The sequence below is a fragment of the Balaenoptera musculus genome, chromosome 10, assembly GCF_009873245.2.
Source record: "Balaenoptera musculus isolate JJ_BM4_2016_0621 chromosome 10, mBalMus1.pri.v3, whole genome shotgun sequence".
NCBI classification, from domain to species: Eukaryota; Metazoa; Chordata; class Mammalia; order Artiodactyla; family Balaenopteridae; genus Balaenoptera; species Balaenoptera musculus.
In genome coordinates this window covers 2,812,714-2,825,210 of record NC_045794.1, presented here as the reverse complement: position 1 = coordinate 2,825,210, position 12,497 = coordinate 2,812,714, and the positions used below count along the sequence as shown (strand labels likewise).

General features: G+C 60.5%; 1 protein-coding gene across 7 annotated transcripts in view; it reads left to right on the top strand.

Annotated features, from left to right (window-relative positions):
* IQSEC3 (IQ motif and Sec7 domain ArfGEF 3) overlaps positions 1–11,985 on the top strand; it is a 100,465-nt gene extending 88,480 nt beyond the window's left edge. For 2 of the 7 annotated variants that reach the window (XM_036865964.1, XM_036865971.1), the window contains 3 exons: positions 2,864–2,956; positions 5,341–5,414; positions 8,621–11,985. In XM_036865964.1, coding sequence (XP_036721859.1) covers positions 2,864–2,956; positions 5,341–5,414; positions 8,621–9,046 — 593 coding nt within the window. In that variant the 3' untranslated portion in view covers positions 9,047–11,985. Of the gene's footprint in view, positions 1–2,863; positions 2,957–5,340; positions 5,415–5,472; positions 5,553–8,620 lie in introns of all 7 variants that reach the window. The other 5 variants (XM_036865967.1, XM_036865968.1, XM_036865965.1 and 2 more) reach the window with 5 other exon arrangements.
* Positions 11,986–12,497: the final 512 nt, after the last annotated feature.

Sequence of the window (12,497 nt, the reverse complement as noted above, 5' to 3'; positions counted from 1 at the left end):
GGATTCAGAAACTAAAACAGAAAATAAAAACAGACTCCAGGTCTGCCTTACACGGCCACTTAGTTGAAAAGTATTTCTAAATTGGTATAAATCCCTTGGGCAGGAGGAAAGGCAGTGGGAGTTTCTAAGCAGGGACCGATGCGCCAGGGCGGTGCCATTTCATCAGCATCTCTGGAGCACCTACTGTGTGCCAGGTGGTTTGTTTAGGTGTTCACGGGAAGGCCGCAAGGCAGGTGTTGGCCCCCACTTCACGGATGGAACTCAGAGCAGTTAAGGGATGCGTCTAAGGTGCAGATTAGAAGTGGAGGATCTGGCAGCTGCAGTGAAGTCTGATTCTAAGGTTCACGTACTTTCCACCCTGAAAATGAGGGGATAGCTTCTGTTTATAATTTCCTAAGGAAACAACGAAATCAGGTTAAAACAAAAACTCACCAGGGACTTCCCTGGTGGCACAGTGGTTAATAATCCGCCTGCCAATGCAGGGGACATGGGTTTGAACCCTGGTCTGGGAAGATCCCACATGCCGCGGAGCAACTAAGCCCTTGCGCCACAACGACTGAGCCTGTGCTCTAGAGCCCGTGAACCACAACTACTGAGCCCACGCGCCACAACTACTGAGCCTGCGCTCTAGAGCCCGCGAGCCACAACTACTGAGCCCACGCACCACAACTACTGAGTCTGCCCTCTAGAGCCTGTGAGCCACAACTACTGAGCCCGTGAGCCACAACTACTGAAGCCCGCACGCCTAGAGCCGGTGCTCCGCAACAAGAGAAGCCACCGCAATGAGAAACCCATGCACCACAACGAAGAGTAGCTCCCACTCGCTGCAACTAGAGGAAGCCTGCACACAGCAACGAAGACCCAACGCAGCCAAAAATAAGTAAATTAAATAAATAAATTTATAAAGACCCAAAAAACCTCACCAGACCAGACTGTGAAACTAACTCAGTATCGCCTGGTACAGGGAGGGTGTAAATTCCCTTTCTCCTCTCCGTTGGCGACGTGAGTTCAGGGGTGTAACAGACAGACTCTTTTCAATGCCACCTTGGCTGTTGATCTAGAACATTCTCAGAGACACACCCTCTTGTCAGTATGTCCTAGATGGGTCCGCACAGCCGCGGAGCACAGCACCCACGGGTGGGCGCCAGCATGGCCGCCAGAAGTCCTTTTCCCCATCAGCCTGGGAGCAGCAGGTCCTGCCCCTCCCAGTACTAAGGAGGAGATATCGCCAAGATCCGTGTGCTGAGGGCAGGAGAGCAGGGACCAGGCTCATGTCTGCTCCTGTTCTTCAGATGGAGAAAAAGGGAAGAAAGCTGAGGAAAGAGGAAGGGCTGCTCAGAGAGGCAGGGAAAAAGGAAGTAGAAAACAGGAGAAAGTAGCCACAGCTCCCGTTTCTCGAGCACTTACTACATGCCCGCACTGGGCTGAAAGCCGAGCCTATTGTATGAATTGCTGCTACATCTTTCCAGGAGGTGAGAAGTATTATCTTCATGTTGCAAATAAGGAAACTGAGTCTAACAGAACTTAAGGAAGTTGTCCAAATTCACGCAGTCAGTGACAGAACAAGACTGGCACCCAGGTTCCTCGGATGCCTTGCTTGTAATTACAGCGCTAACTTCTCCAAAGCCAAGACGGTCCCTCTGGGGAGAGAGAGCCACTCTCACTTCAGTAAAAATATTGAGTATTGCTTGATGGTGTGACTCAGGCAATCGGCACAAATGGTTCTGGTTTGGGGTTTGCAGGCCGGTGCCCCCGGATTATAGACAACTAGACAGGCAGAAAATGGGACCCAAGAGAGTAGCTTTAATACAAGGAACTTGAGTGATGTCTCCTGGAAAAGAGGAAGGGAGGAGAGATTTAATAACAGCTGTCAAATCTCCAAGGAGGGTCACTGGCCGTTCTCCAGCACCACCGAGAACAGACAGGAAGGAACAGGTTGACAGTCTAGAGAGAGGAATTAAAGCCGAGTAGCCAGACAGACCTCTGCCGGGGCCTCGGGCGGCTGGGACCTCCTCGTCGGGGGAGCTCAGCCAGCTGGCCTGACGGCACCGGCGGTGCTGAGGCTGCTACACCAAGTGAGCCTTTGATGTCGTCACAGGAGCTGGTATTTACTGAGCCCTTGCAACATCCAGACCTTGTTCTAAGTGCCTTAATGTCTTTCCTCCTGTGATCCTCTTTTTTTTTTTTTTAATAAATTTATTTATTTATTTATCTTTTTTTTTTTTTCTCTCTTGGGTCTTCGTTGCTACGCATGGGCTTTCTCTAGCTGCGGCGAGTGGGGGGCTACTCTTCGTTGTGGTGCACGGGCTTCTCATTGCGGAGCACAGGCTCTCAGCACACAGGCTTCAGTAGTTGCAGCATACAGGCTCAGTAGTTGCAGCATACAGGCTCAGTAGTTGGTGGCGCACGGACTTAGCTGCTCCGCAGCATGTGGGATCTTCCCGGACCAGGGCTCGAACCCGTGTCCCCTGCATTGGCAGGCGGATTCTTAACCACTGCGCCACCAGGGAAGTCCCCTCCTGTGATGCTCTTAATGACACTCTGAAGTGGGCACTGCAGTCCCCTTAAGGGAGGCACAGAGAGGATAAGTAACCTGCCTGAAGCCACACAGCCAGGCAGCATCAGAGCCAGGATGCAGACCCAGGCTGTTGCCTCCCTCTTATCAACCTCTTCCACCTGCTCTCTGGCTGCCAGAACGGGCTGCCAGCCCCGGCATTGAAGCTGACATGAAGCGGGTGCCGTGTGTTTGGGAGCCCCTCTTCCTCCTCCTCCTCCTCCTCCTGCTCTCCTCTCATTTCTCCTCTCCCCTCTGTGTGCTAGAGGTCAGGGTTTCTCTCCATTCACGAGCCTCTCCATTCCCCAGGGGAGCTGGAGAAGCAGCAAGGAGCGAAGACTCTCTCCTTCAAGGCCGGGGGAGCCCAGGTGGACCCACAGTCGAAGCAGGGATCGCCCACAGGTGAGTTCCAGACCTGCGGCCCTGGCCCACGTGGAGGCCACTCAGCGCCCCTGCCCTTGGGGTCCTGGGGATTCGGGTGAGGGAAAGGCTCGTTTCCATGGCCTCACCTGCTGGGGCTTTAGCAGTGAGACTGAGGGGGAAGGTGAGAGAGAAACGTGCCCACTTACAAAGGTCACTGTTCCCCCTGGAGGCATCAGGCTCAGGGCTCCGACATCCTGCCCCAGTGCCCGCTTGTTCCCCCCGCACACCGGGGGTTAGGGGTGTGGGAAAGCGAAACCACGTGAGAAGAAAATGCCGTGTCTGTGGCTGGGAGCAGGTGAGAAGGCAGGTGGCCAGAGGGGTCTGGAAATCTTGATCTGCCCCATCAAGACCTTTCCCTAATGAGCCAGCATCACTCTCTAATCCCAGGCCCGAGTCAGCACCCCGAAACCCAGATGAACCCTCAAACCCAATTTCTCAAATGATTTCTTCAAGTTGAATTTTCACTCCAGACAAGTCAAGCCAGCTTCAGATTTTGTATCACCTTTGGCCACGTTCTCTAGACCCGCCCCCTGCCTCCCACTGCCCCCTCCTACCTTTCCCCCTCCCCTTCCCCCCTCCCCCCAACCTGCAGGGAGACAGGAAGAGTTGCCTCCACCCCTCACACACCCATCCCTGCTCCATCTGCCCCAAATAGAAAAGAATTAGGAGAGGTGGCGTGAGAATTAAATCCCATCCCAGCAAACCCCAGCGAACCATCCAGAACTGTTCACTAATTAATTCAGTCATTTATTCCTACATTTAATGAACACTTACTGAGTGCCTGCCGTGTGCCTTGTGCTAAGCCCTGGAAAGCCAGGGTCCCAGCAAGACGTCAGCTTGAGCTGAGACACTCCAGTAGGCTCCATGCTGGTTCCAAACCTCTGGTTACGGCCGTGGCGCCGAGACGCTGTATCAGCCTCACAGGACTGGTCACACCAGCTGGGAGAGGAGATTTGTTTTCCAAGCAAGACTCGGGGCTCTTTTAGCTCATGGAGACCCTCACTGTGGTGTCTCCTCTGTGTATGCGTCTGACCTGCCACCACGCGTTCATAATTCTCCACCCGCCCTGGTTTTCAGCTGGCCCTTCATTTCTTTCTTTCTTTTTTTTTTATAAATTTATATTATTTATTTATTTTTGGCTGTGTTGGGTCTTTGTTGCTGCACGAGGGCTTTCTCTAGTTGCGGCAAGCGGGGGCTACTCTTCGTTGCAGTGCGCAGGCTTCTCATTGTGGTCGCTTCTCTTGTTGCTGAGCACGGGCTCTAGGTGCGCAGGCTTCAGTAGTTGTGGCACATGGGCTTAGTTGCTCCGTGGCATGTGGGATCTTCCTGGACCAGGGCTCGAACCCGTGTCCCCTGCATTGGCAGATGGATTCTTAACCACTGCGCCAGCAGGGAAGTCCTGGCCCTTTATTTCTACAAGGTCAGAGTACACGCTTGTTTTCACAACTGTGTAATAGAGTCAAACCTCAGCCGTGATTGATTCCCAGACACCCCGCCCCACTCCACTCTCTGCAGCCCAGCCTGCCTCTTTGGGAAGCTGCAGCCCCTGGCCAGGCCCTGATGTGTATCTCCGGGGCCTTGTCCATCCGTTCCCTCCCCAGCTTCCTCTTGTGCTACGGAAAGCAGAGGGATGTGCACAGCAAGGGAACTAGCACCCTCCCCGGGGGTGTGAGAAATCAGAGGGGCCCCAGCCGAGGGCTCTGGGGTGTCTGCTGGGGGTAGGGGTGGGAGTCGGGTGACTGAGCCAGAAAAAATCATCAAGCTGTCCCCGGGTGTCTGCAGGGTCCCTGGTGCTGTGCCAGGCCCATCAGGAAGCCCTGGTAGCAGTCAGAGCCATTCTCAGCTACTTGTGCCAGGTCCTGCCCTGTGGCTCGTTGAATCACCACTCAGCTAAGTAGCAGGAACAGGAAAGGAATGTGGCCCCTCCCTCTCGGAGCCTGCGCCACAGACACAGAGGAGCCCCTTTTGCTCTGGGGACCAAGAACCAAGGCCTCCTCACAACCGACCTGTGCAGTCCGTATGGGGCGCTCTGACTGTGGGTAAAGGAGACTCCACAATACCCAGAAAGGAAAAACGTCAGAGACCTTCTAGTCCACGAGGGCCCAGAGAGGTGTAGCGTCTTGCCCAAGGTCACACAGCTAGTACGTGGCAGAGCTGGGCTCAGACGCCCAGTCCACTGCCCCGGGAGTGGTGGGGGCCCTGGAGTCTCCGGCCGCTGCACTGAATTGCAGGGAGGCTTGGCTGGGGGCTGCGGGGCGGTGGAGACAGGGCTTTGTGCGGGGCCAGGGCTCTGTGCGGGGACGGGGCTCTGTGTGGGGACAGGGCCAGGTGGAGAGTGAGCCCTGTGCTCTTTGCTTCCAAAGCCAAAAGGGAAGCGGCACCGGCGGAGAAGGCGGCGGAGAGCACGGCGGAGGTGAGTGGAGGCCTGGTTGCCCAGGTGAGTGAGTCTGTGCCCCCTGCCCTCTTCTCACTGTCTCTGTTGTTTCTCTTCTCAGGTTTTAATCAATGCCTCCCCAGCCCGACTCACCATTTTACCAATTTCAAGAGATACAATTAAAAGTTACTGCTAGCATGGGTAATACCACTCTTCCAGCACCTCATCAAGCCACAGTGCCCCCTCCCGTTCCCCAGCCCGCCCTCCCCGCCGAGCCCCCCAGGCCGAGCTCCCAGACTAATGCGTGCAGATAAAGCCCCCAACACCCCCATCGCATCCCTCCCGCAGTCCCCCGAATCCACCGCCCCGCACACTGCCGTGGTCCTGATGCTCCCATATCAGAGACCAAGGTTCCCTCCTCCACATCTTGCCAGCCTCTGTAGCAGGGAGCCTGGCCCCTTCGAGAATCCCCCCTTAGGTCTGTTGCCCGAGTGAGCATGGCGGGGCAGACCCTGCCCTCCTGGATGCCTCTGGGGAAAGTGGAGGCGGCTGGGAGGGTACAGTTTCCGCCCAGAACAGTGGTCCATCTGGAAAGCCGGCCACAGGGTGGGATGTGGAGGAGGAAGTGAGGCGAGGTGGGGAGGGGGTTGTCTTAGGGCTTCTCCGGGAGGGGCACGGGTGGCTGCTGCATCTGAAGACGGTCCACATCGGAGGGAGGGGGCTGGAGAAGTAGTAGCAGCAGCTGGTGCCTGCCAGGCCCCTGGCGGCCACCTGGGACGGGGCACGCAGTCGCCCTGCAAGCCTGCTGGGCCCCAGCCCTCCCCACTGGCTCCCCTCGGACCCTGGTGAGCCCCTCACTCCTTTCTGCCAGGCCTCCAGGGACCCTCACTGCTCACACAGACCCTCACTCCAAGCTGGAGGAGCCCCAACTTCGGGCTCTGAGGGAGGAGCCCTGCCCCCAGCCTGACTCAGCTTGGGGAAGCCCCAGGACACCCCAGGAAACCCCAGCTTCTCCTCTCTCCCCCCGACACACACACACACCTGTGTCTGGAGGAGGCGCCTTCACAGGGAGGAGCTTCCCGCCCCAGCAGCTGACAAGCCCCCACTGCCCCTCCTCCGCCCATCATCCTGCAGCTGCCCGTTCTCCAGCCTTGCAGATAAACGCACGGAGTTACCAGCCCTTCGGTTTGTTCTACCAGCCCCGCCTGCGGCTTAGCGCCCCCTGCCCAGGGAGGACCACGATCTGGGGGCCATCATCCCCTGCTCCCCGGCCCCGAGGGCCACGTGGCTATCTGCAAGGCTGCCACCCCGGCTAGTCCCAGGGCTCTGCCAGCCTCTGCTCCCCTGCACAGAGGCGGCGTCCCCGCCGGCCTCGCAGCTGGACCCTGAGCTCCCGCGTCCTCCACCCGCTCTGTCCTTGCCTGGCCACCCCCGCTGGCAGGCGCTTCCCAGCTTGTCTGAGCTGTCAGCCCTGCTATCATGTTCCATCTTCTCTCTCTCTCTCTCCCTCCCTCTCTCTCTCTCTTCTTTCATCAGCAGGGAGGTGAGAAGGGGGTCAGAATGAGGGAATGTTTTGCTGTCACTTCCTGCTTTTCACTTACTGACCAGAGGGAGGTGCAGACAGTGGAGGGGGAGAGGGGAAGGGGAGGCAAAGAGGAGGTGCAGGGTGAGGCCGGGGCTGCGGCCACAGGGGGGCTCGGAGGGTCTGGACTGGGGTGGCTGGGGAAGGGCAGCTGTAAAGTGTGGGGGCGGAGAGCAGAAGACCTGCCCCGCGGTCTCAGGCCACTTTCTCCCAGGGGATAACTCGGAAGACAAGCAGGTGGGGAAAGGAGCCGCACCCACCCCTCCCCAGCAGCAGTGGACAGAAGCCTTCTGTCCCAGCGAGGACCACAGAGGGCTCCCCGAGAGGGAGGTGGACGCAGCCCTGCTCTCGGCCCACCCCAGGGCTTGGCAGGGCACTGAGGGGCTCCGGGGCTCCTTTGATTGATTGGGAGGCGGGGGAAGCTCAGGCTTAGAACACACTGCTGAGGCTGGAGGTTGAGAATGGAGAGTGGAGCCTGCAGCCTGTGGAGCTTGGCGGTGGGGGCTTGTGAAAACCCAAGGGCAGAGGAACGGGGCTGGAGAGCCCAGCAGCCCACCAGGGCAGTGCCCGGACCCAGGAGGGGGCGTCCCTGAAATTGCACCTTTTGCCAGTAAATAGGGTCAGGATCTGCTGGCTTAGGGCTCTGAGATAGTTTAGGGCAGGGCCCTCCTGGTCTAGACCTGGCCAGAGGATCCCCTCCCCTGCAGCCTCGGTTTCCGCCCCCCGTGCACTGAGCAGCGGGCCTGGGTGGTGGTACCCAAGGACATCCTCAGAGAGAAGGCTCTCAGACACTCCCTGAAGGGCCCAGGTGTCGGAAGGGGATCGTGTGCCATATCTACAGGCTGGTGAGCCTGAGGGATGAGGAATGAAACCCCTCTCCTTCCAGAATCCTCCTATTTCTTCCACCTCCCCTGCTAGCAAGAGGAGGCCAGGCTAGTTCCCAGTGCCCTCCATGGGCCACCCCCTCATGCCCCACCCAAGGCGGAAAGATTAGAGCCCTTTCTGGGTTCCCCCTCCTGCAGCGGGACAGATTTCTCCAGGGCCCAGGTTGGGCCAAAAGGGCAGCTGGGGACCTGGCTCTGGCCTTGGCCGCTCTCAAATGTGTGGGCACGGCCCTGGGGAGTCTGGGAGGATGGGGCAGGTCCAGATCACCCCTCGGGGTCCCTGGCATTCCAGGATTTGGACACCTTTGTGATTCACAGTGATGAGAAGGCCTCCCTTTAAAAAGCTGGTGGGAGGGTTAGGGGCTTGCAAAGCTCCAAGCCACCTGACTCCTCTGTCCCTGTGTCCGCCACACACCCCTGGGAGGCAGGGCGCAGGCAGATCCCCCTGCTTTTCCAGCTCGAGTTTGGTGGGAAGGCGGGTGGGCGCCCACCCGGGGCCCAGGGCCACCCAGCAGGACCTGAGTCCATCGGTCCAGCCGCCCATCCCACAGAAGGAGCCAGGCCGCTCAGGCCGGGGTAGAGCACAGCGTCTCCGGACTCCACCCAGGCTCAGCGCCTCTGCCTGGCAGCTGGGTGCCCTCTGGGTGGCGGAGAGATGGGGAGCGGGCCGAGGTGAGGGCTGCGAGCCCCTGGTGGGCACAGGGGCCGGGGAAGGGGGGGAAGGGAGGCCCAGGGTGGCCAGTCCTAGCAGCTGGGACTTAGTCTTGTAACATTTCACGCTTCTCTGGCTGTTTCTAAACTAGGTGTCAATTCACAACAGGCTTCAAACGTCCCAGCACAACTCCGGGCTGGGGGCCGAGAGGGGAGCACCAGCGCCAGACCTGCAGCCTAGCCCCTTGAGGGCGCAGCCCCCTCTGCTGCCACCACCGCCGCCCACGGCCCCCGGGACCCTGGTGCAGTGCCAGCAGATTGTCAAGGTCATCGTCCTGGACCAGCCCTGCTTGGCCCGCATGGAGCCCCTGCTGAGCCAGGCCCTCTCCTGCTACGCCTCGTCCTCGTCCGACTCCTGCAGCTCCGCGCCCCGGGGCGGCCCGGGCTCCCCCGTCAAGGCGGCCCACCAGCCGCCCCTGCCCCCCGCCCCGCCCCCCTACAACCACCCGCACCAGTTCTGCCCGCCTGGCTCCCTGCTGCACCGGCGCTGCTCCAGCGGCGCCAGGAGCCTGGTGTAGACTCGGCCACGCCCGCTACGCTGCTGTCCGGGGGGCTGCGTCGGGGCCCCCGCTGCTCCCCACGCCCGGCGCGCTGCCTTCCTGGCCACTCACCACTGTCGTTTCAGAGAGAGAATCCCAGTCCCTGGCACCTGGTTTGCTTGGCCCAAGCTTCCCTTGCTCAGTTGAGCGACCCTCCCCCCAAATCTGCAGACACCCCTCACCCTCCTGGGGCCCAACACAGCCCGGCACGGCCAGGCCTCCTCTCCCCCCACCATTACTCTGGCCACTTGGAACAGGGACTGAGGGCCTATCCGGCTTCCAGGCCAAGTCTGCCAGGCGTTGAGGGCTGGGTGGCCAGCACCCAAGCCTTAGACAGAAGGTGGTCTGGCTCACCGCCCCAGCGCTGGGTGCCACGCTGGGTGGGGGACAGTCAGCCCTGGATCCCTGGAGCGGCCAGGTCAGGGGGAGGCATGAGAAGGGGGCTCCCTCTGCTGCCCCCTGCCCCGCCAAGCCCGGCAGTCTCAGGAGGCGACTCCTCTGCGCCCAGGGATGTTGGCTGTCCTGGCCACAGACTCCCCTCCTCCCAGGGCCTCTCCTGCTTTCTCAGGGGCTGGGGCGCTGCCTGCCCGGGGCTGCCGAGACTTCAGGAGAGCTTTGGGAAAGGGGGGGAGGGGAGGGGGCACCCGTCTCAGCTCTCTCTTGGTCAGTTCAACAGAACCAGGGAATCAGGAGGTCACGTATCTACGAAACGCACCTTTTAAGGAGTTTCTTGTTCTCTAGCCCTAAGTCATACCCAGCCAGTGCAAAGTGCGCCCAGGGTATGAACACATACATAGGAGATCCAGGTCCTCCCAGTATCGGAGCAGAAACGGGGAGGGGCAGGGGTGGGCCCAGGGGCGAATGTAGCCAGCAGAGGCAGGATTCCGGCCCAGGGCCAGGCCCCCTCCTGAATGACTTCCGTGGCCTCCACGAGGGACGTGGACGCAGAAGTGGGCGGGAGCGGCAGGTGCTCCAGAGGCCTGGCGTGTCCCCCGCTGCCGTCCCCAACGAGCCCTTTAAGCCCCGCCCCCCGTACCCCAGAAGGCAGCAGGCCCGCCTGCAGCAGGGGGAAGAGTCCCTGCACCTTCAAAATCGCCAAGGAGAGCCAGGAGGGCTCGCTGACCAACCCAGAGCCCAGCAGAATCAGAGCCAACCTCTGTGCAGCCCCACAGGGCTCAGGCAGCCCCGCCTCAAAGACCCCGGGGGGTACCCTTCCAGGGACTGTCGGTCCCGAGCCAGGCTGGCCCCTCCTCTGGTCCTGAGCCGACAGCTCACTGCTGTCCTTCGTTAAGGTCCCCTCCCTCTCGGAGCCCAGGTCCAAGACATCCCGAGAGGTGGAGGTGAATACTGATCCAGAGTGCATTTGCTCCTCCCCGACCCCTACCCCACAGCCCAGCTGCGGGCCCCTGGGCCGCTAGGAGGCACGGACTCCCCCTGCTCTCAGAGATCCCAGGTGACCTAGTTGCGTGTGTATGTGTGTGATCACCAGGCGTCATTATGCTGTCCCCTAGCGAGTGTATTCTGGCCCTGTCTCCGTCAGCCGGGTGTCCATAACGTGTGACCACTTGCTGTCTCCTCTCCCCGGCCCTGCCCCCGTCCTTGTTGTCCCGGCCCCTCTCCTGTGTCTTTTCTGTCACACGGTCGCTCTGATCAGAGCCTTTCAGGGCAGAGCGGCTGACCGATGGGGCGCACGGTTCACACACCCAGTGCCCGAGGCCTGGGCGGCAGGGGCGTGGGTTCAGAAGCAAGAGGAGTGACGAGTGGCTAGATATGTTTATGGGGTGGGAGCCATGGGGGCACAGTCCCAGCCACTGGGCCCCTGTCACCTGCTCACACGGTGCCCCCCTCCCACGCTGCTGACGCCCAGACTTCCCAGGTTGGGACCAGCAGGCGCCTCAGGGCTGGCACGTACGTGGAGCGTCTCTCTGCGGGCCCGGAAGCTCCGGTATCTCCGTGCCCTCCCCTGGGTAGGGCTCCCCACCGGCCCCGGTCACTGCGGTGGCTGCCTTGGGCCCCGCCGGCGGCACTGGAGTCCTGGCCGAGGAAGCACACCAGCCCGGGGTCAGCAGCATGTGGGGCGAGTTCTGAGCTGTGAGGGGTTTGAATCCCCGAAGGCCTGGGGCAGGGTGCGGCGGGGCCTCCTCGCGGTCGGGGAAGCAAGGGTTCCCGGCCTCGGTAACTTCCCTCCCCTGGCCGGCCAGCAGGCTGAGGCTGGGACCCGTCTCCGTGCCCGTCCCCAGAGCCGAGCCCCCAGACAGCTGTGACAAGCCTCGTGTCCTCCCCGTGGCTGCGGCCACGTCAGGGCCTCCATCCCCCCGGAGGGCCCAGCTGGAAATGCTCGCGGGCCTCCCGCTCACCCCCAGGCCAGGGGGGCGGTGGGGTGCTGACACGGCCTCCTGGGCACACGCGCAAGGACCCCAAGGTGGCCCCGCGATATCGACACTCGAGGCCTTACTTTGGGGACCGGGCCCCCTCCCGGTTTTATCCATTTGGCCCCAACTCCAGAATCAGGAGCGGGAGGTGAAACTAGCTCTCCCACCCACTTTGGGGCCAGCCCACCTCCAGAGCTGGAGCTCGTCCTGGAAACCTGGCTGCCTATGTGCAAAGGCACCCACGTGACCAGCCCCAGGCCCCTGGCCGCCGCCCCACCTGTCCCCCCCACCCGCCTGCCAGACGTCTCTTTGTGCCAGTAGGTTTCCCCATAACCGTCGGTCCGTCTGTCCCCGTGTCCTGCTGTACATACATCCTTGCTGCACCCCTCCCCCTGCATACACCCTTCCCCCGTCAGAGAGCAGCCTCTCTAGGGAAAGAAAGGCAGGGCGGCTGCACCCAGCAACTAATCCAAATGGCAAATATTTTGTAACAAAATAGCCCAGAGGTATTTTATCTGTTCAATTCATAGAGTTTTAGAGATTATATTGAAATATGTCACTTGAGCAAACTGTGTCGGTTCTGTTTCTTTCATTCTCCAAGAGGGGGCTCCAGCTCAGATCAAATCTTGGCGAGATCGCAAGGGCCCAGGGCGGCAGCTGGGCCTCCTCTGGCCACAGGGGTGTCACCCCTTCCATGCTACCCTGTGACACGGTTAGGGAGCCCCTTCCTAACCAAACGGGGCTAGGTGCCGGGAGCCATCTGATGGGCGGGCGCTGGGTCAGACCTGGGGGTGCAGGGCCAGAGAGTGACCCCCACCAACACACACACACACACACACACACACACACACACACACACACACACACACACACCCTCTAGCCTGGTAAGAGAGAAGGTTTCAGTGGCGACCAGGGCAGCTTTGGGGGGAGCAAGCACCACGACGGCCAACGTGCACCCCAGCAGAGTGGGGGTTCAGAGGGCTAGGACTCCATCTGCCCCGCTCGGCTTTCCATGATGGAGGCTGAGGGTATGCTGGGTTGGCAGGGTCCTACTGACC